The 24,219-nt window shown below is 39.6% G+C and overlaps 1 protein-coding gene across 2 annotated transcripts in view; it reads left to right on the top strand.

Moving 5' to 3' along the window:
• The window catches only part of SH3D19 (SH3 domain containing 19), a 78,693-nt gene extending 56,707 nt beyond the window's left edge, over window positions 1-21,986 (top strand). For both annotated transcript variants that reach the window (XM_032186049.1, XM_032186050.1), the window contains 13 exons: window positions 1,398-1,505; window positions 4,763-4,875; window positions 7,175-7,233; window positions 8,838-9,102; window positions 10,415-10,483; window positions 11,436-11,508; window positions 11,823-11,953; window positions 14,314-14,372; window positions 15,497-15,684; window positions 15,938-15,990; window positions 16,501-16,687; window positions 17,611-17,708; window positions 19,047-21,986. In XM_032186049.1, the coding sequence (XP_032041940.1) occupies window positions 1,398-1,505; window positions 4,763-4,875; window positions 7,175-7,233; window positions 8,838-9,102; window positions 10,415-10,483; window positions 11,436-11,508; window positions 11,823-11,953; window positions 14,314-14,372; window positions 15,497-15,684; window positions 15,938-15,990; window positions 16,501-16,687; window positions 17,611-17,708; window positions 19,047-19,163 (1,520 nt within the window). In that variant the 3' untranslated portion in view covers window positions 19,164-21,986. The remainder of the gene's footprint in view (window positions 1-1,397; window positions 1,506-4,762; window positions 4,876-7,174; window positions 7,234-8,837; window positions 9,103-10,414; window positions 10,484-11,435; window positions 11,509-11,822; window positions 11,954-14,313; window positions 14,373-15,496; window positions 15,685-15,937; window positions 15,991-16,500; window positions 16,688-17,610; window positions 17,709-19,046) is intronic.
• Window positions 21,987-24,219: the final 2,233 nt, after the last annotated feature.

Here is a 24,219-nt window from a genome sequence, read left to right on the forward strand (position 1 = left end):
AGCTTTGTAATGAAGTTCATAAGTACTGTATTTCTGGATACTTTAAAATCTGATTTACACTCCCAGACACAGATTGCAAGTGTACTGATAAACTGCATTGGGTTGTATTGTTCCAAATTATCGATAGGAAATCATGACTTCACACTGCATAACTTCTGTTTGCTTGTTGTTGAACATGAAGATAGAGTTTTATCAAATACAGTCTTTTCAGCTTTGTCAGAAAGCGTGGTGGTGGTTTTGGGAAGAGAAAAGTTTTTTTTAAAAAGCCCCAAAGAATGTAAAGAGATGCCCAGCATGCTTCCTCTCTGAGACTCTGACACTCCATAAATAACATCTCATTGAGCTACGCATCTAAAAAGGCCACCAGAGGAGATCAAACTCAGTTGTTGGGGCTGTGAATGCATGTCATGGAGAATTTATTGGCCAGAATGCTTCTCCAGTTTCTACCTTACACATTTCTGATGCAGTTAAGCATTGCCATTTTACTGCAGTTTTTAGTAATGCCAGAGAAAAAGGTAGCATCTGTTAACAGCATAGAACAAGTAGAAACGAAGTATTGCTCTTTGACATGGTGTACGTGAGGAAGAACCCTTTGATTTGGATTTTATTTATGTACGAGTATTTTTACAGCTGCCTTCTACATGCACATATGTTCCCATGCCTATTAATACGAGACCAGTGCTTAAGTTTATTAATCATAGAAAACATTGCTCCTGTCTTACTGATGGAATGACTGGACAGGCTTGTAGAGGAATGAGTGATCTAGGCAGGGACACACAGAGCTCAGGGACGATTCCGAGTCCTTGGTGTGAACCAGTCTCTCCATGACTTCAGGGTTATAATCAGCAAAATGACGCAGAATCTCCAAGGGGATTAGTTATTCTACAGCAAAGACATATTGTAATCGGTAACGGTTAAGTGCTTTCTGCTTTTTTGTTTGTTTCTTTCTGTAGGCATAAAGATAAAACTTCTGTAGAGCTGACCATTTAGCTTTGGCAAGATTTTGCTGATTAAAACTTAGTGGTGAATGTGTTCACAGCACATGAGAGGAACTGTGATGAAAATACATTTCCCCAAAGCCATCCTGATTTTGGGTCCTTATTATCAAGCAATGCGGTTGCTCTTCAGTGGCCTTTGTAATTCCAGAAGGCATCTGTAACATGTTTGTGTTAACTCGACTATGATAGTGGATGTACCTAAAAGATATGTTATTTACAAAGAGCTGACTACTCTATTTGCATCAGCCCAATGTTTGTCCCTGGAAACAGATTTATATATATTTTTATGACTTCCTTGGGTGTGAAATATTAATGTGCTTAAAAATGAATGCTATAACTGGTAAGATTTGTGTTCAGCAAATGCATATTAAATATATTGTGTTTTTTTTCTTCTTCTAGATCCATTCCAGTTCCTCTCCAAAAGTGAACCGGTGAAGGAACAGGCAGCTCAACCAGTGTTAGCACGGAAACCCACTGTTATCCGAATTCCAGCTAAACCCGGGAAATGTAAGTTCTTCTCCCAGATTGTCTGAAAAATCTTTACCAGGAAATAATTTTAATTGGGACTTACTATTTCCAAATCGAGTTGCTGTTAGCTTGCTGTATTAGCTGTCAAAGGAATCCCGCAGTGCAGTTGAACACGACAGATGGCCAGCAGTGGTGGGAGGCAGCAGTGGCTGGCAGTCATGTTCCTCTCTCCCTGTCTCCCATCTACCTTGTCTGGTGCCCTCCTTTGCACTAAGCTTGATTCTCCTCAAACCTTATGGAGCTAATGCGTATCAGGGGGGAAATGGTGGCGGGGAGAGATCTAAATGCTGGCAGAGAAGAGCTGGAGGAGACCCTTGCAGCAGAAGCAAACTTGCTCAGTCAGCTAACCCATACTGCTGAGCTGTACCTTTGGTCAAATTGACTTATGTGCAGACATCAGCTGAGGATATTTTAATGCTGCTCCCAAGCTTCCTGGGAGCAGGGCCTGCACTTGTCAAAGGAACCACATTAGTGTATTAAATTTTGCTTCAGGAGCTTAGTCAGGTTGTAAACATAGTTTTTACAGCTTCCATCAAAATCTGTGGTCATTTAAACTGTAGTGTTTTGGTAGTAATTGAGGGAATAAAAAAGGCATGCGAGCATTCGATTGCAAAGAACTGATTTGTTCTATTTTGTGGCAAGGTCCTCCTGTCTGTAGTTTTCTGATAGTTATCTTATCCCTAATGCCTTCCATCTCTAATCCTTTACAACTTTACAAATTACACTGACAGTATCTCAGAGTGGAAATTTGTCAGAGAGCCACAAGGTCTTTGTGTTGATCTTTTAGTCCTTGAGTACATAGCTGCTGAAGTTTAGCCTTATGTTTTATCCTCAAAACTTACGAAGAGGGATCAGAAAATAGCTCTTGAAACCGATATTTCAGACTCAAGTTGTACTAAATTGTGTAGGTATAGAGCCAAAGATATCCTGGTGGCATTGCTACTAAGACTTTCACTATTCCCTGAGATCCCTTCTCTCTCCACCTAACCCCTCCGGTTTTCTTTTCCTCTGTGTATGTGTGAAATGCAGTGGAAGTGATGAAAAATGCAGAAAAGAATGAAGATAAAGCAATTAGGAAAAGACATTCTGCTAATACATGATCATATATAAAAGCTTTTTTCAGTTAGAAGAATATGTTTACAAACTAATGGAAGAAACCCAACATAATTAATCTCCATAAAGGAGATCTTTCCTTTAAGAAAAAAGACTTTTTTCTTATCTGGAGTCTTTTGAACTTGTAGATAACCAGTCCCTTGCTGCTCTCTAGTGGCAATTGAACTTCCTACAGAGACTGCCAGTCAGAGTGTACTTAATTACAATTTTTAGAGGGGTGTGAAGGACTGCTTTATAAGAGGCTGTGGATGGAAGATTAATGGGATGTGGGGGAACAGAAGCAGGTTCCAAATAAACAGAGTAACCTTTTGGCAGATAGGAACTGCTGTAGAAATGTAAGCTGTTAAAAGCTAAAAATCCCAAGTGCAATTGGGCCAAAGAGTGACAAGGATATAGTAACATTCACCTTGTAAGAGAGCTACATGGTCTCGATACAAGGGGTCTTTTGCCATCCTTTGTCTGTTAGGAACCAGTGCAAAACAAAAAGAAAAAAAACAATAAACTGGAGAAAAACAAAAACAAAAAAATACAGCACTACCAAAAAGAGGGCAGAGCTGTATGTTTAAGAATTTGATCTCCAGTGCTTTAGAAGTTCCTCATTAGCATTTTTGTTGAGCTATGATTAGAAAGGAAGCATTAAACTTCCACTTCAGTTTTTACACTTAGAAATCACTGAAAGTAGCACCTGCTTTCTAGTTGTTGGAGGTTTTTTTTTCTTCCTCTCTTTCCTTTAATTTTAGTTTATAAACAGCAAAGGCAGAGAAGTTAGACCATCTGTGCATATATCAAGATTTGAAATGGCATCAATAAATAAATCTCTCATGTTCTTTGTATATCAGTAAGGTATGTTGAAGAGAAGATATCCCTTGCAATTACGAGCAGGTATTGTTTTTACTTCTCATCGTATTACCTTAGAAGAGTGGATGAACTTCATTAACTTCTATTCCCTGTTCTCAGTCCCTGCCAACACAGTGACTATTACCTGCTCCTGAGTGTTATAATGTATTTATCCTTGAAATAATCCACTTCTAAACATCAACACCAGTCTTCTAGATCATAGTAGTACAACAGAAGTGTTAAAAACACCACCTCTCCTTCCTAGGTGCTCTTCCTTTGTTAAGAGTACTTTTCATGAAATGAGCAACTTAAAGTTGTCCTTTCTGTAGAATCTGTCCTCATTTTTGTCATTAGTCTATGAAAGCCCAGGCTGTCTGTACATCTTTTTATGTAACTCCAGGACAGTCTGGAAATCAGAAGAGTGTCTGAAGTTTGTGGCATGAAGGGAATTTTCTTGGTATGCAAATGCATTGTAAAATAGGTGACAACGTTTCAGTATATAAAGACAAAAATATTGGTGAATATGCTGATAAAACTTGACCAAGTCATTCCCAGAATTGGATGGCAGAGATGTTTATAACAAATCTCATGTATCTCAGGTTTTTGTATCTTTGTTGAGACTGAGATCATCACTCTTCCATAGTAAGAACTTTACTGTTTCCTCTTCTATGTCCTAAATTTGCTTAGCTCCTTAGAGACTACGAGGGAGCTCCCATCTTTCTTTTTGTTCTATCACCGTGACTTTTCTAGAAGGCAAGAGTTTCTTTGCTTGCCTTTACCTTTCCGGAGATTCTTCCATCCTAGTCTCCTGATCTTTCAGGGTTACTTGAAATAACCCTCAGCTGTTTTCCAGCTTGAAGGATATTCCAGGAGCTGACAGCTGAAAAAAGTGAGCCAGTTTAGAAATGTGGCTGAGAGATGGTGATGGTGTTTCAGAGTATCCAGTAATGAGTCCAACATTCCCAAGGGTAGAAACTCTGCTGCTCGTCTAATATTATATCAACAAGTATTGCAGCTGAAACCCTAGAATAACTTGCTGGTGTCCTGAGAATAAAGTGAAGATTCATTATGCAGAATGGGAAGCACTCCTACAGTCAACGTAAGAGGTACAATGTTCCCTTTGCTAGTCTTTTGGTGGGCCTGCCCATTGGCTGCTCTGGCTATGAGGAAGGAAGTTGTGTTCACAGAAAGATGCACCAAAACAAGGTGGATTTTCTTATCTATGTTTGGTCTGTGTAAAGAAGCTATTCATTAGATTTTCATTTGGGATTTTTTTTTTTTTACAGCTTTAAATGACATCCCTCATAGCCCTCCACCACTCCCTGCTGAAAAGCCTATTGGCAACACCTCTGACATCACAGCAGGCAAACCCAACAGTGGTGACCTAGTAAAAAAATTGGTAAGTTAAAACTTTTCCTGCATTACAACTTTGTCTGCTTTGGGTAACAGATCTCTTGTCACTCTCAATCCTTTTTAAAGCAAGTTATTTGAGGGACCAAAGGATGAAAGGGACTACTCAAAAATATAAGGTTTTCTTCTTTTAATTGCGTCCTCTAATTTAATTAGGTAATTTAGACTGCTGTCAGTTCTGAAAAACACTTTGTTGATTTTACTAAACTTTGATCACATTTATCTTCAATTTTCTGTATTTTGCAGCTGGAATCAAGGACACGCTACAATTTAGTTTCCAAAGCACTGCAAAGCAGCTCAAACTGTAATAAGACTTTTATGGTCAAATACTGCCAAAGTCCTTTAGAAATACATACTTTTTTACCTTCATATACACAGTACTTCTCTGTGTCTGAGCTAATGTCCAGGCAGAGAAGCTGTTCTGTAGATGAATGAAGCTTGCTTTCTTCAGCTTTTTTCTTCCAGTTGTTTTCTACTGGCCCTTGTCAGACCCTGAGTAGAACCATCTTTCTGAAAAGTAAGGCTCTGCTCTTCACTCCTGAGCAAATAATAATGGTAGACATTGTAGCTGAAGCTGTAGCTTCATTTATAGCTGTATCCTATATTCACTTTGAAACAAATTTACTAAAGAGAATTAAAATAAAATAGAAAATGAAAATAGATTTTCCAAATATTGAGAGCTGTGATGGCAAGAAAGGCAGAGAATCTTGTGGAAACCATAGGCAGTAAAAAGATCAAATCAAATCAAAAGCCCTGACTAGGTGAACAGCTGCCAACAAATGTATTTGTGGCTACTTTTGTTAATAGGATAAAGGGGGTTTTAAACATCGTGGCTGAAGAGGCTATTCATAGAGGTCCTATCTTTTCTAGATAATGCTGTAAAAATAATTTCCAATACAATACATTAAATAACGTTTTACACAATACAATCCAAGAACATTTACAATATCCTTCAGATTACTGCGACAGGCACACAGAGGATCACTTCATACAGTAATCTTTGAATAATCTGTTACATATTTTGAGATCTCCTCCTCTAAACTGAAGTTCAAGATTGTATATGCTCATTTCAACCTTTTTCCATTGCCAAGTGGAGAATATTGAGAATGGATTCATAATAAAGTATTACACAAACCAGTGCTTCTGAAACTAGCAGTGTTCATCTGTAGAAGCAACAACAGAAGCTGTTGACCATAAGCAGCAATTGGCTCAGGTTTCATGCAGAAGAGGAGAACTTTTGATGTTAGGATACCAGTCCCATCTGAAAGTGTCAGGCCGTTTTCTTTTTAATCAGAAGTATTTAATCAGGAGCAGTCATCTGGGGACTTAGTCAAGAGGCAAAGTTCTTAGTCAAGAGGCAAAGTCACAAAATACATCTAGGTATTTTCTAGGTGGAGAAAAATCACAGAAATTGTTTACCAGTTTCAAGCACATGTCGACAAGACACGTAAGCAAGAGCATTGAGCCCTTTTAAAAGTTACTGGTTCAGGAAGGTTACTTTAGATCGTAGATTTAGCACGCTGATTTGCCGTGCTGTTGCAGACAGCTGCGCTTGGTCAGCTGAGCTGGCGGTACTCTCTGGCACTGGGATGAAAATGAAGAGCAGGAGGCAGAAGGATGGTAACTTGTTAATCCATTACTGTGGTCCAAGCCCTTCAGATATGTCATGTGTTCCCCTCTGTTGACTCTGCCACAGGGTAGCAATCTCTGGCAGGGTTGGGATGGGCAGCTGGGAGCAGCAAAGCCTTGATCTGCCAAAGCAAGATTCAGCAGGATTTGTGTGTTAGATCTCTAGGAAACATCCTTAGATGCCTTCTTGAATGAGAGCTAATGTTATTTGCAAGAGACTCTCTCCTGTGTGAGTTACATCAATGTCATATTTTCTGCTCTAAGCCTATTCAAAGTGTTTCATTTGTCAAAGTTAAATCAAAGCCAATAACGTAACTGCAGACAAGTTGGAATCCTATGGGCAGTGAAATTGTGCGTTTGTATGATTCTCCTGAATTTGTCTCTTGCCTGATTCCCACGTGATAGGATAAAGAGGGCTGGGTCATATCTAATATACAATTTAGGCTGTGATTCAGGTGAGTCAGCCAAAGTTATTTACATCTCCCTCTACGTACAACAATATGCTAGAACACACCATGATATTTATTACTTTAGTCCCAAAGTGCCAGAAACTCTTGTTTTTCTTGTCTGTAATTTAAAATAAGAAATGCATCATTTAAACAAGATCCTTTCTGTTTCTTAGGTTTAATGAAATGCCTTTTTCTTTTTAATCTTCGTAGGACTTGGATCATTCAGAACAGGCTGGAGCACCTCAGCTAGAACCTGCACTACCTCCAAGGTAAGCGCAATTTTTCAGTGATTAACTCAGAAACATCTCTTTTATGTGAGTATGTGTAGTTAGTCTCAGTGTAGACACCACCAACTCTGATCCTAACTCAAAGGGCTTGGGCAGGTTTTGCTTTTAATGTACTCAGTAATAAATAGGCAGATCCAAGCTGCTAGTGGGTTCATACTTGTTTGTACGACATCGGTATGAGCAGGGAGATTACAGAAGGACAGCTGTTTGGCTCCTCAGCTAATGTGCAGTGGCTGCTGACAGGCATTCCTTTCTGCATCTTTAACCTTTTTACCCACAGCTGAACAGAGAACATCCCCTCCTGCATGTTGCTGACCTTTTGATCAACAGCACTTGCACTTGTGGCTGGCTTGGAGTGGTGGAGGAATAGAGGTGGCAGATGCTGCCACCCTCGAAAGGGCAGATGCTGGACCTTCCCAGTGTCTAGCGTTCACTTCAGGCCTAAAACCCCAGTGAACCATCAGAATTAATTATAAGTTGAACAGAAGTGGAAAAATTTTTTGAAATTGAAAAAAATAATTCCTATTCAAATAGGAGTAGGGAACTCTTATCAGGGGCATTAGTAAATCACCAATATCTTCTCAAGTGGTAGATGACATTCACAAAACATGTCAGATTCTCTGGAAGTTCCACTAATGCACATTTGTTGAGGTTGATAATTTTTACTGATCCTTGAGGAATTCATGCTAGCAAATAATTATGCTAATATACATATCTATGTGTGTGTGTGTATATATATATATATATGTAAAATATATATATGAGAGATAAAATTGTAGGAGAAAAGTGCAGTTACTCACGGAAGACTTCCCAATAAAAATTAAACAAACCTGTATTTTTGGAATCGTTGCAGTGCCAGGTTTCTTAATAACGTGAAGCCAAAGTTTTATGGGCACAATGCTTGTTTAAAACAGAGGTGATTTTTTTTTATTAGCAAATTATTGTTCACTCTCTTTGATTCTGAAAACTTTGGTATTTTTTGTCAGCACTTAGTAAGGAGGAATTTTATTTTTTTTTCTTTTAAATTACCACTGTCAGTTATTAGACTTCTTGATTTTATTTTCTAAACTACTGGTACACTAATGAGAGTGTGGTACCTCTGGTATTACCAGAAAGCTTGAGCATTGCCACTGCCCAAAAGTGACTTCAGGTGAGTGAAATCCTAGAGTATGAGCTAGTCTGATTCCTGAAAACCAGCTGGATCAGCAGAGCTTCTCAGGGCTTCCCCTCAGGCTCTCCACTAGAACTCCTTGCTAAGGCATCTTCAGTCAAAGCTCTTTTTAAAAGTGGATTGCTAAAAAAAATCCTGCTTATGAAGAGGGCTTTTGAGAACACTGGCAAGCTGTTACTAAAAGTGGTGGGCAGACTTGGAAATGTGAAGTCAAAGGATCTGTAAAAGGACTTGATCATCCAATCCCATTATTTGAAGGTTTCGTGGATTCCTCAAGAACTTCAGATATTTCAAGCTCTACAGCCATGAGTCATGTTTCCTTATAGCATGCTCTATTGCTAGGGCTGTGGTGGAGGTTGGGGGGTGGCAGGCTTCTTAATATGCATATTTCTCAGATGGCTTACCCAATTTTTAGGCCTGCAAATGGAAAAATTGTACCAGCTCGACCTCCCCCACCTAAAGGAGTTCCTGGAAGGCCACCTCCACCAAAACTCTCTGCAATCAAGACCTCCTCCCAGAAGGATGCTCTTTCCCGATCCACTTCTGACATTGCTTCTGATAAAAGACCAAGCAAGTTCAAATTGGGACCCAAGAGAACAAAGAGCCAAGTATTAAAAAATCAAGATCCAGCTTTACCTCCAAGACCTAAACCAGGTCATCCCCTCTACAATAAATACATGGTGAGAGCTGAGATATTCTGACACTGGTGTTTATAAAAGCATGCTGGTGGAAATGGTAGTGAGAAAACTATTGAGATAGGTTACTGTGATACGATTAGTGCATCTATCAGCATAACCTTCCCTAGAAAATACTGATAAATAAAGAGTAATAAGCAGTGTGAGGTAGTACTAGAGAAAGCAATATATAAATGTGATGTATAGATGTATGTATACATGTAATTTTTTTATATTATTTTTTATATATCTCTATAGCTTTTGATTTGTTGGGGTCTTTTCCACAGTCATCAGTTCTGAATTCTATTTGAGTACATAAAATGATGCTAAATATTGCATCTGTATAGAGCTATACCTTGTGTATATCAAAACACTTAACAAAATTGGAAGAGCATCAAAACATAAAAAGTAGCTTACCTTGCTTAATCAAGCCTGCAAAGAGCGAGGAATGTAACATTACTTATCTTTGGTTTTCATTGTACAGATTCCAACCGTTTTCATTATAAATTTTATACTTTTATATATATTTATTTTTTAGTACTGCATGTGGTGTTAGGGGATAACACAGATCAGTGTTACAGGAGGGAGTTTTTCCACAGATACTTAAAACTGGTCAGTGATCTGAACTGGTGACAGTTTGAACCAGTGCTATTGCCATTAAAACAAAAAAAAAAAAGTGCCCACAGAACCACAGCATGAATGACAACATCAACATGCAGCACAGACTAGAAGCATTCTGTTGCCTTCTCTCTGGTCCTCACTCTTGTGTTTAGGTTCTTGGTGGAACAGAGGAGTAAGAGAGAGAAAGGTGCATCTAAGTGATAGTAGGAACAGGTCTGACATAAAGGAAGCATCATGCTTCTTCTGTGGCACAGCCATTCCTGTTTTCATAGAAAAACATGTGACATATCTTGGAAATGAGATTTTTTTTTTTCAGTAGCAGATCGCCAGTAATTTCTTGACCTTGCATGTTACTGTCTATGAAATTGTCCTCCCGGCTCATTTCTCCAGTGCCCTCCATGACAGCTGAATACATTTCTGTATTAGAGTGTTGCTGAACATCAGGTGCCATATGGGATAAGAAAAGTTAGGTGGCTAAGAAAATTTTAAAGCCGATGGCGAGACTTGGGTTTCTCGAAACGGCAGGTCATATCACCTGCAATCCTGCTCTGAATGCTTTCCAAAGAAGCTTGTCATCTCCCACTAGATTCCTAAATTAGCTACCTGTATGAATACTTCCATCGCCTGTTTTCACATGCAGTGGAAACTTCGGGTGCTTAAAATTGAAACAAACTATTCCCATTTGCCTCTATTCAAGCTACCTTTGTCTCATGGAATTGCCAAGGAAGATTGCCTTCCCAGGAACCATGGGGAACCATCCTGTAAGGTAAGACGTTTTCTTCTGTTCATAAATGTTTAATGGTTAAGACTCCAGTTATGTTAAAGTATCAACTGCTTTAGGCTTTAAAGGTTGTACTGAGAAATGCAATAGTGGTTATTAAATCCTTGTGTTTCTTTCATAAAAACAAAACAACCACCAAAACAAACCCCAATAATGGTGATTTGCCTCATAGCACCAGGACATTCTGCTTATGAGAGCAACAGTGATTACTTGGAGTGCCAGAAGGGAGAGGAAACTGTAAAAGTTTCTCTGTCTCCTCTGAAGGTAATCACTCCCTGGCTGAGTATCTGAAAAGCAGGGAAAAGATGAGCGCTCAGTTTTACAAAGTGCTGTATGTGATGTGTCAGTGATTGACATAGGGACTTCAAAGAATTTCCCTTGTTCTGTGCTTATACAGAACTTAACCTGTTTTAGGGCATGACTGTATTATTATCAAACAGCTGGTGTAGATGCTAGCTCTGAGCAGCCTTTTTGATAAGCAAAACCTACATGGCTGAAATAGGTTTCTGTGCAATCTGTTGTTATCTGTTGTAATTCATATTATTCTGTCCTTACCTTTGTCCACGCTGGGCTTTTTTGGTTGTTGGTTTTGTTTTCCTTTTTTTCCCCACAATGAATTACCTTGCTTGAAAGCAATTCAGGCACAGTGGTTTTGTCTATACTGAGGCTTTGTCTATACTGGGAAAAGTTTCACGCCCTCCCTTTCCTTTTGCTGGATCAGAAGTAGATTTTGGTGAAATGCCTTCTGGTTTACACTGGCCAAAGGCATACAGAATACAGGCCAGTGACCAGCACTTGTGCCTCCAGTGGTGGTTCTCTGGTACCACAACAACGTTGTGTCCAAAGTCAGAAAGTGACTCTCAGAGTATGTGACAGAGAATCAGTGTTACTATCTTCCATGATTTATAAACTACTTGGATGTATTTGTTGTTGTCAGGATTCAAACAACCCTCCAAAAGTTGCTGACACAAGTGCACCTCATGCTGTAGTCCTGCATGATTTTTCTGCAGGTAAGTAAATGTGAATATTTTCGAAGCTTGTTTTTCTCCAAGACTTTCAAATGGGGATTTTCTTAGGACTTGGATCTTAAAAATAATCAGGAAGCTCAGTGTGCAAGGTCTGCACATAGAATTGTTCAAATCCATGGGTCTAGCTATAGTTGTGCCAGTCTTCTAGTTAAAGCTAATTTGTTTAGCATGTGTGACTAAGGTTTGACAAAAACTCATTCTGCTCTTGCCCGTAATATTTATATTAAGAAGGTTTTACTCAAAGAAAATCAGTGAGTGTGATAACTACCATTAACTGAAATGATGCTGTCTTGCAGAGCATGCTGATGACTTGGACCTTCGTTCTGGAGATACAGTTTGTCTTTTGGAGAAAATCGATGCTGAGTGGTACAGAGGAAAATGTGGGAATCGCACAGGGATATTTCCTGCCAGCTTTGTGAAAGTAGTTGTATGTAGGCTTTGTATACAGTACTACACACAATCCTACTGCATTGGTTTTCTTGTTCTATGTTACTGAAGCTCCTGTGTGTTTAATTCCATTCACTGTTTAGATAATCTCTTTTCCCTCTGGCAGTGCAGAAGACATACCAACTTGTTTGCATGGTATTAGGAAGATGCTTGATTTGGCAGAACCAATTTGTGTTATGGGGATTATTTTCCTATTAGTTTCAAGCCAAGTGAGAAAATCATGGCCCTTACCAGATTCTCTTTGTTAACTGGGGTAGTTTCTCTGGGTCTACAGAGCAGATTATTTTTCACAGCAATATGTAAAAATCAACACGCAGTAAGATGATTGCTTTGTGCTTCCATGTCAGCTTCTCTGGTATTCTTGTCCCCTTGAACTGTGCTGGAATCACCACTTTTGCAGCCAGGTAGGGCTGTACAGGGTCAGGGCAGCAGCTGAGCCCAAGCAAACATTTTTCTTCCTTCCTAGATTTTTTTTCTTCCAGCTGGATGTGTTCCCCTAAGTGACAACACAAATGAGTGTGCTGGCACATCGCAAGGAGATTGTGCTATTGCAAATGAGGAGCTTAAAGCAATCCTGTTACTGAATGTGACACTTGCCATTAAACTGTGGGCAAGAGCCGGGTGTTGTTTTGGAGCCCAGTGGAAATGGATTGAGCAGCTCAGGTTTAAAGAAGATACAATAGAGTTCACTACCTTGAAAGCTGAGTCATCTGTTGTAAGCTTGACTTAGAGATTGAAGTCCATTTTGTGTCAGTAGAAAGGGCCATGGGGCTATCCACCCCAGCCAGATGGACATGCACGAATGCTGAACTGGCACCGGGATGCAGTGAAGGTGTATGGCTGGGCATTAAAGACATTAAGGGTCTGTACTGAACAGGGCAGCTGACAGAAAGAGCTGAGAACTGCTGCTACGTGGAAAAATACCAAGTGTTTGGTAATTCACAGTGTGTTACAGAGGGTGTCTGTTTGGCTTGTAATGGCGTTACTGGAAAAGAATTTTAAAATTTGGGAAGTGCTGAAGAATCAAAAATAGACCTGTGGTTAGTAATCATATTTGCTTTCACAAGAAAGATTTGTTAGCTACATTGAGCCTCTACACAAGCCAACAATTTAAATCATCAATGTTCTTGTTACAACTGAGAGCTGATAAGGAAAGGATTTTATGTTAGAGTAGTGGAATGAAGATTTGACATCAAATTCATCATGGCCACAGAGAGATAAGGCTTCATAGAAGCTAGGGAAGATGCTTTTCAAACACCTATTTGAGTTTTAATGGCTGTTTACCCTTTTGAGTGCAAAAATAGCCTTTGGCTAATGCACTGAGTGAATTCTCCTATGTATTCATGTCAGCTTGGGTGTTGATCCAAGGCCTCCATCAGTACATTACTGTGTTCTACAATATTGAGCTGCATACTAGCTTGGTGTCTGGACACCGAACAGTAATACATAGTTATTGCTTACCATGGACCTTTCAGGGCTCCACTGCTATGAGCTTCTCTAGCAAGAGTACGGCAGAGATTATTTGTCCTAAAAGTCAGCATGATTTCTTCCAGCACATCACAGCAGCAATGAAACATTTTTATTGGTGTGGATGGGAACTGGCTTATGTGATAGTGAGCTGAGACCCAAAGCTCCTAGCCAGGTTCCCTAGGCTTGCAGTTTCATACTAAAGCTCCCTTGATATCATACCAAAAATACAGTTAGTCTTCTTGGGATAATGGATTGGTATATCCACGTGCTGATTTTCTAAATTATATTTCTCCCCTTCCTTTAATTAGCACATAGTAGTTATCTACAGTTGAGTTAGGAACAATTAGTTTGTTTTCTCTAAACTAACCTTTCTTTAGGTGCTGCCCCTACAAGTGAGATTTATCATAAGCTTTTGTTTTCAGTACAGCTGGCTACCAAAGCCCAGAAAAATATATGTAAACACTAATCTTGTCTATTGTGATATGTTGTGCTAGTAAATGATAGAGAGGAATTTTCAATTGGAAGGTTGGAGCTACATGCAACAAGCTGTAGTACCGCCTGGTCTCATTTTCTGTCAATCAGCTGTGCTGCAAGTAGGAATATTGAGAAAGGCTAATAGCAAAAAACATTTAGTGTTCCTTATTTGTATAAGATTGGAAAAGGAGAAATCAGACATACAAAACCAAAATCTACATTAATATGGTAAAATATCAGAGCATGTTAGTGATTATATAGCATCACATGGAGCCCATAACAGGATCTGTGCTTTATTTAAAATCAGGGGTGATTTTAACAAGTTGAAAGTTTATGGTAGTTGTGTTGCCATAAGCTTAAAATGGAATATTTGTACTGATTTTGCTGTCTTACTAGATTGATGTTCCAGAAGAAAGCAAAAGGAAAAAAATACCCTGCTCATCACCATCTATTAAGTGAGTCAAATAAATACTTTCTTTCTTATCTTGATTTACTAGTAAGTAAAAAAAAAAAAAAAAAAAAAAAAAAAAAAGGATACCTTTGAAGCAGGTGTTAACTGTGATGAGGTTGATATAGTTAGCAGTTTATCCATCTATTGTAAAGCTATTCTACAAATTAAGTTCTCAAGAATGAAAGTTTATGACATTTTACTAAGGTTCATATTCAGGTAAAAAAGACTAAAAACTTACTTCATGTGTTCAAAAACTGGTATATCACTGCATAACAAGCAAACAAGCATTTATGTAGATAGAGCCCCCTTGAACAACTTGCTGTAACTAAGTGGCGGTTTGTTGGCTTTCATAACTATTTATTGCAGCAATAAAGCACATTCAGAGGTAGGAACACAGTATGAAAGGAGTGTTGAGTTTGTTCTGGAGATAGAAATAGCTTGTCCTAGCTGAACCTTTGTTTATTTAAATGCTGCTTCTGCAACTAAGCAAATACAGCAGAAAATGCTGCCGCCACCCTAAGGTTTTTAGGAAGATAAGAATGGGGATGCGAATCAAACTTATACATTGTTTTAAACTATACTATGGAAAGAACGAAGCCTAGCTTCACTTTTTTTTTTCTTCACAGCATGACCTTTCTGAGAAACCATAGATGTTGCTTGGTTGCAACATCTTTGCTTGAGCAATTAACAAATGTATTAAATTATTAAATTGAGGAAAAAGATGAATTAGTTTTTCAGTGTTATACCAAATTGCATAAACTTTATCAGATACATTGATGGTTCTTTCCTAAATAATTTATTGCCCCACCCTGGGATGAATTTTACAGAATGCAGTTTGTCAAAGTAAATTAAAACTAGCACACACACACACATTGTATTTGGGATTTGGGACAAATACATTGCCCTTCCACCCCCCAGCTCATCCTTGTTTTACTGTACCTGAATTGGATACTGGTTCAAAAAAACATTAAACTCTTAACAGAAGTATATCTGAACACTGGCTTAGATATGAACAAAAGTGTAAAAATGCAAGAAGTAGCCCAGCATCAAAGTCATTGTGGTGTTGTTGTTTGGGATGTGGCGACTAATAGGAAATATACAAAGTAAGTTCCTTTCTTGTTTGTGCAGAGGGCCAAGATGCATAGCACGATTTGAGTATATTGGAGACCAGAGAGATGAACTCAGTTTTTCAGAAGGTGAAACTATTATCCTTAAAGAATATGTAAATGAAGAGTGGGCCAAAGGAGAGCTTAGAGGCGCGTCTGGAATTTTCCCCTTGAACTTTGTGGAAGTAATTGAAGATCTGCCTGGAACAGGTATGACTATGTTAGCAAAAATCTTCAAGAACGTGGCTTTGTACTGTACACACACAGGCGGTGTAAAAGGATAGAGTCCAACAGGACAATGCATGGGGGAAAGAGGTGGAAAGGGAGATGAGAACAATCAAAAGAAGTTCCTAGACTTCTTAAGAAGTTATTCTTAATAATCATTTTGAATGTCTAAATCTGCTCTCATTAGTACATTTTGAGTAGTCATTGCTACTGTTCTAACCTGTCCTTTGCTACATAGGTACAGGAGCCGCACTGAAGAACAAGGTGGAGGTTTCTTCTTCCCTTCCTCAGGTAATACAGCTTCACAGGCAGGGGCCAGAATTTATGTAAAGTTTCCATAGATTTACATAGAATTTCTATTACAGTGTCATATTAGCTGCACATCTTTAAACTTGAATGCAGTACAACTCCCACAGCACATAACGATGCGTGGTCACATCTAGAAGTCTGACGGTTGCTCTTAATTCAATGTGTAGCTTTTGACAAGTTAAAATTTGCAACTTTTTTATCCTTTGTGCTTAAGCAAGTTGTTAGTTCTGTTTTGAGTAGTGTTGCAGTGGGCTAATTTTGAATTTACTAATCCTAGCCTCTGCCACCAGTGATAAAAAGGAATGCCTGTAAGCTTAGAGGAAATTATGTAGTAATTGCTCCTATGCTGTTCTAGCCTACACCTTCACCAACAGCTGAATAGCATGAGAGAAAGTGTGCATACCCACATCTTGTACACCAGCGTTCAGGAGCTTAGTGCTGTTGCCTCTATTGATGCTGCTGAAATTAATGCATTTCTTTTCACTTGAACAGAACAACAGACACTCAGTGGAGTGGTGTGAAGCACTTCATGATTTCACAGCAGAAACCAAAGACGACTTATCCTTCAGAAAAGGAGACTACATCCAGATACTGGAACAAGTAGATTCGGAGTGGTACAGAGGAAGGCTGAATGACAAGGAAGGGATTTTCCCAGCAGTGTTTGTTCAGATCTGCTCAGGTACAGTGCTCTACTATATGACAACTCATTATTCCTTAGGCTCTGATGGTAACGATTTCTGGGAGAACCCAACTCTTCCATTGCCTTAAAAACCATATGCCGCTACAGTCTTTAACATCCTAAAGCTAAACTAAGTGTTGAACCACAGTCTGAAATAATGGCAGTATATTACTCTAGTCATATTCTATCTGCACCTAAACTGTACTTTCAACCATTTCAGAATCTGTATTGCTTCCCAAATTATTTATTAACTAATTTAGCTGTCTTTACCAGGAATTCAGGTGTATAAAAAGGGAGGCCGCTTCTCCTGCAGCTAAAGGGAAATACCGCAGTACAACCAAAGATTTGGTATAGCTGTAAATAACTACTATAATTCTCTTAGGGAATCAAGAAATGACCTCTGCTTGCTCTCCTCAAGCTTCTGCTTAATCCTACAACCAATACAGTCAAAACCTTAACAGAGGACACAAAAGAATCACTTTTTTTTCCCCCTCATAGCTGGCAACTAAAGCCATGAGTTAAACTTGACAGGAAATAAATATCACCTGTCTGACCAGTAGCACACAGTGAGTGCAGTTACACAACACTGCTGCATCTCCCGCTACACAGAAGAAAAGACAACTTTCATTAAGTTTCTACACTGGAAAGTTTGAGTAAATGGATTTTACTTTTAGCCCTTTTAGAAGGAAACCACAAGAATATGTTGGTGTTGTAAGATGAACTAGTGGCAGTAGAGATTTCAGTTCCACTAGGAACAATGAAATTTGCCCACTATCAGTAGTAATAACAGTTGGGCACCCTGCAGCACACTCATAGGGGGGGAAAAAAAAACCAAAAACACACAAGAATACCAGGAAGTGTCACTGGAAACAATGATGTATTTGACTCGAATCCAAATAACCTGTCTTCTCCATGTTCTGCAGCCAGAGTAGAGATGTCACAGTCTCTAGGAGGGAAGAAAAGAAAAGCCAAAGCTCTTTATGATTTTCATGGCGAAAATGAAGATGAGCTTTCCTTCAAGGTAAGTGCCTCTTTTGTTAGCCCAATTTTTCAGAAGATTTTGTGGTCATAAAAAAATGCTAAAATAGGATTTATCCATAGTGAAAACAGGCTTGGAATAGCAACGAATCAAACTCCAGAAAAATGCATAGCTATTAACACGTTCGATGAAAGACCTGCTCAGAACATTTTTTGTCCTTACCACAACTTGCTTCATACTGGCAAAATCTTCACAGAAGACGACACTGAGAAGAGGTCAGGAATTGAAGTCTTCCTCTGACTTATCTAATCCAGCAAATATGACGATACCAACACCTTTTTTTGTGGTATATTTGGTTCTTCATCATTTGTTAAGGCCAAGGGAGACTATTTTTTTGTCTGGAAAAATGGCAAGAAGATGATGTGATAATAGTAAGAGTGCTGGTGTTAAAGCAGTGATGTCTGTAGGGGACACCTAGTACAGCAAAATCTGAAAGTTTGGTAGCACAATACATAGTTGCCATGGGAGCAAGAGGAAAATGAAATACTTGCTGCAAGCCCAGATAATATGAAGAAGCATGAACATGAAACAGCATGCCCTTGTAGATTAAAACCCATGATATTTAGGTAACTGTCCTCAAAAGCAAGTTTCTGAGAAACAACACACTTTCACAGCAGGTCCAAAATTGCATTTATCAGCTGAAACACATTATTTTCTCTTTCTAAAGTTGGCAAAGTAATTAGTTTCTGCATTAACAGCTTGCCATACTGAAAGGACAGATGAGTCTTTAAAGCAGAAGAGAACTGAGGTACTGGCAGACAGGCTAGACTTACGACAATACTGTGGACGTAGGGCAGGATGATGAAAATAGGAACAAGGATCAAACGCAGAAGATGGAGTTTATTTTAAAGGCCATGCTGAGCCACTTTGATGACTGCAGCCCTTTTGGGAAGTTTCCAAAGGAAAGAGGAAAGTTTCCAAGTGCTGGGAATCACTGGGACTGAATTGAAAGAAAAATCTTTGAAGCGTTTGAAGGAAATAAACCAATCACAGAGCAGGAGCACACACAATGAATGAGGCAGCAGCCTGTAGGCCATCTCGCTGGCATACCTACCCACCTTTAGACCCGCAGCAGCACAGGAAGTTATCCAGCAGTGCTACTTTCTCCTTCCAGGAAGTGGTGATTTTTCAAAAAAGGACCAGTATTTACCCTCAGAGAAAGTTCAGCAAACATAGTTTCAAAGAAATGTAACAGGAGAAGAGAGGCCATCTCCTACTGCCTTTTGGCTTGATTGTAACTGCTTCTGAATAACGTGAACTATGCATGCATTGCTGTTACCTGGTAAGCTGTCCCGGCTCATGTTACTCCTTCTCTTACAGGCAGGTGATATCATAGCAGAGCTGGAATCCGTAGACGAGGACTGGATGAGTGGAGAGCTGCAAGGAAAATCTGGGATATTTCCCAGGAACTTTGTTCAAATTTTAAGAACACCATGAAGTGTTGCCTGTCTTTGTACTCCCTATACGCGGGAGAGAATGTTCTCTAGCCTGACGGCACAGCAAAGACATCGACGTATTTTGACTATCAATGTTTTGCACTACTTTTTCTAGACAGTCATACAAGTATCTTGAAGTTAAACGAGACAATTTTAGTCTTTTGTGACTGTGTGTTTAGCCATGCTTCATGAATGCTCTGAGAGCAAATGCAAGCACGATTTTTAGTGGTTTCCAGCTAGGGAAATACTGTGGTGCAGCACCATTTTAACTTAAACAGCATTCTGCTATGTTTACTATCTGGTATTACATTTGTCATGCACAACGTCTGCATAAAGTAAGCTTCCGTGGGCTTCTTTTAAAACTGTTTAAAGAGTTGTTTTTAATATATAACTACAGCACTCAGTATGTAGATAAAGTTTGATATTCAGGTTTCTTTACTGCTTGACTTCCACATTAGCAGTAGAATCCACTTGTTTTTATGACTTAGAGGACAAGAAATGTAACTTATCTCATAGTAGAAAAATATCAAATCTAGAACTGGTAAGAGGGAAAACTCAAGCAAATCTTTGTTAACTGTTCTCCTAAAGCTGCTCATATGGGAAGATCAGAAAACACAGGTATTTTGCCTCTTAACTAATAGTATTCAAATTGGTATGAATTATCTTAAACCTCTTCTCCCTTACTCTAAATCTTTTCTAGATAGAGCTTTAGTTGTTCGACTACCCCGTTCTTCTTTAAGCGCCACCCTGCCCTTCTGTCCCAGCAGCAGTTAGCTGTGATGGACAGCATTTACTCAGCTTTCTCAGCCCCCCTCGTGCAGTAGCTGCTCTATTTCAACTATTTGCCCCTCCACCCCTTTCATGTAAGTGGAAAGCCAGACTTCACTCAGTCTGCGTTTCATTTGTCGCTCAAGCACTGGAACATACTTCAGTAACACTATTCCTCTCCTTAACATGAAGGATATTATACAGCCTTGGTTTTAGCTTTCAGCAGACGCAGGATTAGTTTTCAGTTTGTTACCACGTACCAGCTATACTGAGCATCATTATAAATGGTCTGTCGTGGCCTTAAGGAAAAAATGTCTGGCAAACTGGTACATCAAGAAGCTTGAACAAAATCATTTAGTAAAAAGCAGCGGTGCGACTTGAACAACAGAAGCTGAGACAGACGTGACTGCAGGAGCTGAGCCGGCTGGCAGTAAATTCCTTTTTGTGACACTTGCCTTCTGACAAAGTAGTTAAACACGCGCGCCTTGATAAGCAACTAACCTCTGCCTGGAACAGGAAAAATAGTGTTGAAGCCAGCCGGAGAGGGCAGCTCTCCCCCCTGCTCACTGCACCTTGGTTCCCATCGCAGCAGGCAGACAGCAGGGAGCGGGTGCACCCTGTCGGGGCAACTGGCCAGGGCTTGCCTGAAGTGAACACGCAGGGAGCATGCAGCACAGCACCGACACGAGGACCCCAGCACTCGTTTGCTCTGCAGATTTCACTGTGATGCTGCAGTACTCGCAAGTCTGGATGCAGGCTTTAGCACTCCAGCGTTTTTTCTCTAGAAGCTTCACAAATGTGGTGTGTAGTTGAACTTGTCACCGTCACGCAGCTAGAGGATGAAGATCACAAAGCTTTTGAGAGCTGAGAACTGGATTTTTACTTTCATTAAAGGGGTTAACATTGTAACAATAATTGTAAATCATGCACTGTTCCAGAAGAATGGAAATGTGATCGTTTCTACAGCTGTTGTTCATTTTTAACATCCCAATGAGCCTATCCTGATCTGTGGAATTCAACTTCAACCTAAGTCCACCTCTGAGAACAACTCATCCCACTCTCCAAGCTCTCCTACCAGGTGCTAAAGGTTCTTGTTTATTCAGATAGAGCAGCCTTTTCTTTATAGGTCTCCGATTAAATGAATATGAGAGATTCCTGACTTTTCAACCATGAACTTTCAGGGGACCACCCTATTAAACAGGCTTCTTGCACCATGGCCTGTGCCCAGACAACTCCTGAACCTCTTGCAAGCAGAGCACAAGGAGAACAGCAACAAAGCCACCCCCAGAAGCAGAATAGCAGTCCTCAGAAAACACATTTAATCCTAGCGATGGTGGATGAGTCCAAAGCGGATGATGCTTGATTGCTGTTTGTCTGGCAGTTTTCTAAGATTTTGATACAAGTCTCAAATTAGAACGGATTTCTTTTATATTTTTTTCAGTTTCCTCACCCTCGTTTCTATAACTGTGATGTAGACCATTTTTTTTCTAACTTCCATGGAATGTTTAAAGTCAGTGCCTCCCAGTAGTTCAGACTGCTCTTCTTTCCTATCTCCTCCGAGTCACGCAGGGAAGAGCAGCAAAGCCTTACATTCAGTGCAAGGAGTGCCACCTAAAGGCTGTTTACATTATTGCAAACACAAGCTATTAAAAGTCAGATAAAGACGGTTGGCTTCTACAGGAAGGGATTTTCTTAAGACTTGATGCCTGCTATCACCGTGAAACTGCATACAGATAATACAATTCCTAAGGTGTACAGTACATAATTTGCAGAAAAGCAAGAATGAGGTTGAGCACACATCTTACCTGCAGTGTAGTAGCAAATTTCAGCTGTAACCTTGGAATTCAGCCAGAGCCCCATGTGTTAGTCTAATAGAAAACGTTTTGATAAACAAGGCTTTTATTGTTTGCCCCACCCTCTGGAACTATCTTCAGGAAGGAGACTGTTCTGTGTACAATTAACCATGTGGTAAATAAATCTTTGTTAAGTCCGGTAAGTTTGTTATGGTACCTCTGTAAATTAAAAATGTATTTAACCAATAAATTTTTATAATTAAGTCGTGACTGCAATTTTATCACCTTATGTTGCACAGAGCTGACTCTCCACTTGAGATGAGTTTTACAGATGCTACTCTTGCTCATACATTTAACCCACCCACCAGCAAAAAAAAAAAAAAAAAAAAAAAAAGCAATAAAAATTGCAAAATTGTATACATACAGGAGCAGTTCAAGGCCATCAGAGAACCCTGAGGGCGGTTCCAGTTGAGTCAAGTCTTTGGACTCAGGTACATTTCCCACTTCTCACCTGCAGAACGCCTGGCGCTGCTACCTGCAGCAACCAGCCGGCCTCACGGGGTATGGCACAAGACAGCCATGCTCTGTGACAAGACCTCGTGACAATGACAGAGGCTGAGCCTCAGCCGTCAGCAATTGTGTGTGTGCTTGGTATTCATACACCAGGACTTTTCAGCTGAAATTTTGTACGAAGAATACAGTAGGTGCACGAGAGTTCCCTTTCTGCTTACTTCTGTATGTTTAAAGTTATTTCAAAGCATACATTTACACTATAGGTTAATGCTACAAAAAAAGAAAAAAAAAAAACAACATACACACAAAGCACTGCTTTTTGAAAAACTGGAAAAGCAAGTTTTTGTTCTTTCCTAAGATGCTCTTGTAGTAGCCCTCCTGCAACAGCTAAAGGACAATGTAACATGATAAAAGGCGTTTTTCACAAGCAGAAATAGTATCCAGGCTTTCTAAGTCTCCTATTATAGATGAGTACAGGCCAGTTCAGTCCCTGAGGATTTGTTTGGTGGAATTACTGCTAAGCAGAGGAAATACTAACAATTTTTTTTTACTGGAAAGCTCTGACAGATCTTTGCCCTAATGCAGAGCTTGAATATATGCATATACATGTACACGTCTGCACTAAAACAATTGTAGGTTCAAGGTTCAATTTTTCAGCCTTGCAACATCTACTCCAAACCCTGGTTTGTTTTTCACTCCAGTGAGTTTTTAGTTTTGCTGGAGAAGTGAAGAGGAATTGGTTCCAATCTATGGCTTCACAGTATCAGTCCCTACCTAGGACTCTTGGAGAACTACAACTGCCTCCTGAAGCACTACACCAAACCTTACAAAACTCAGCAGCTGCCAGTAAGCACTATTTTAAGATGCATCTTCAACAGCACAGAAAAGCAAAACAGAGGAAAGATCAAAAGCAGCACTCCCCCTTAGTCCTGTTTCAGTGTCAGCTTTGCGTACTCACTACCCTTCTGCTACCAAGCTGGAAAAAGAACAAGGATGCCTGTATTGGCCAACCAAGAAAGGTAAGTTACTCAAGTATTAAGTCACAGACTGTAATCCATCTCATTATTAAGACTTTGTTTATTAATGCGCAAATATTGCGGATGCTCTACTCCTTTATTTACGTTACTACTTCCAGTAAAATTCCTCAGACTTGAGTTACCCACTTAGTAAATCTAAAGGTAGCAATGCCGGGCACTTGGCATGGTGTATAGCTGGGAACTCACAGGAGTAGGAACACAGGAAAGGGAGGCAGAAGTGAGCACCCTATCACATCCCTTTCAGCCAAAGATGCGCGATTAAGCTTTGAAGAATCGCATCATATTCCAAGTTTCCTCCGCACCTACCTTTGAGTCAAACGAAACTATTTTAACTTTTTTTCATAATCTTTAATAAAAAGCTAAAAAGCGTTTTCTTGTACTTACTGGCTTTAACTGGGCACCTCTGCAGCAGTTTACATGAGTTCCATAGTACGGAAAACAAAAATCCACTCAGAGCCTATGCTTACTGCCTACCCAATTCTGGGCTGGGAGCCTTCCTGCGACAGCATTTAGAGCGTTTAATCCCTGACAAGTACATCTTAGACCTAAGCAGGAAGCCCCAAATCAAGACACTGAATCACACCAGTCCTTGAAAGATTGTGAATCAGCAAGTCTTCTGTTTACTGAAAGCTTTCGAATTGCAACCTAAGGTGTTCTACCATTATTAAAAAAACCCTGCCTTGTTTAAAGCCATGTACCTCAGAATAAAATATCCCAAGCGCCCCATTCACATACTTTTAAACAGAAGACGGGAAATAAAAGGCCTAATTCTTCCTGTTACAAGCTTGTACTCAGGCCTGTGAGAGTATCAAACTTAAGCACTCACCTGCATTTCAAGAATACAAAAGTCGGTGCGAGTACTCTTAAATGATCCGCTGAGTAATTTAAGTGCTTTATTTTTTAAAAAGAGACCATTGCCTTTTTACAGTAGAAATACTCCCGTCTC

The sequence above is a fragment of the Aythya fuligula genome, chromosome 4 (assembly GCF_009819795.1).
Source record: "Aythya fuligula isolate bAytFul2 chromosome 4, bAytFul2.pri, whole genome shotgun sequence".
Classification (NCBI taxonomy): domain Eukaryota; kingdom Metazoa; phylum Chordata; class Aves; order Anseriformes; family Anatidae; genus Aythya; species Aythya fuligula.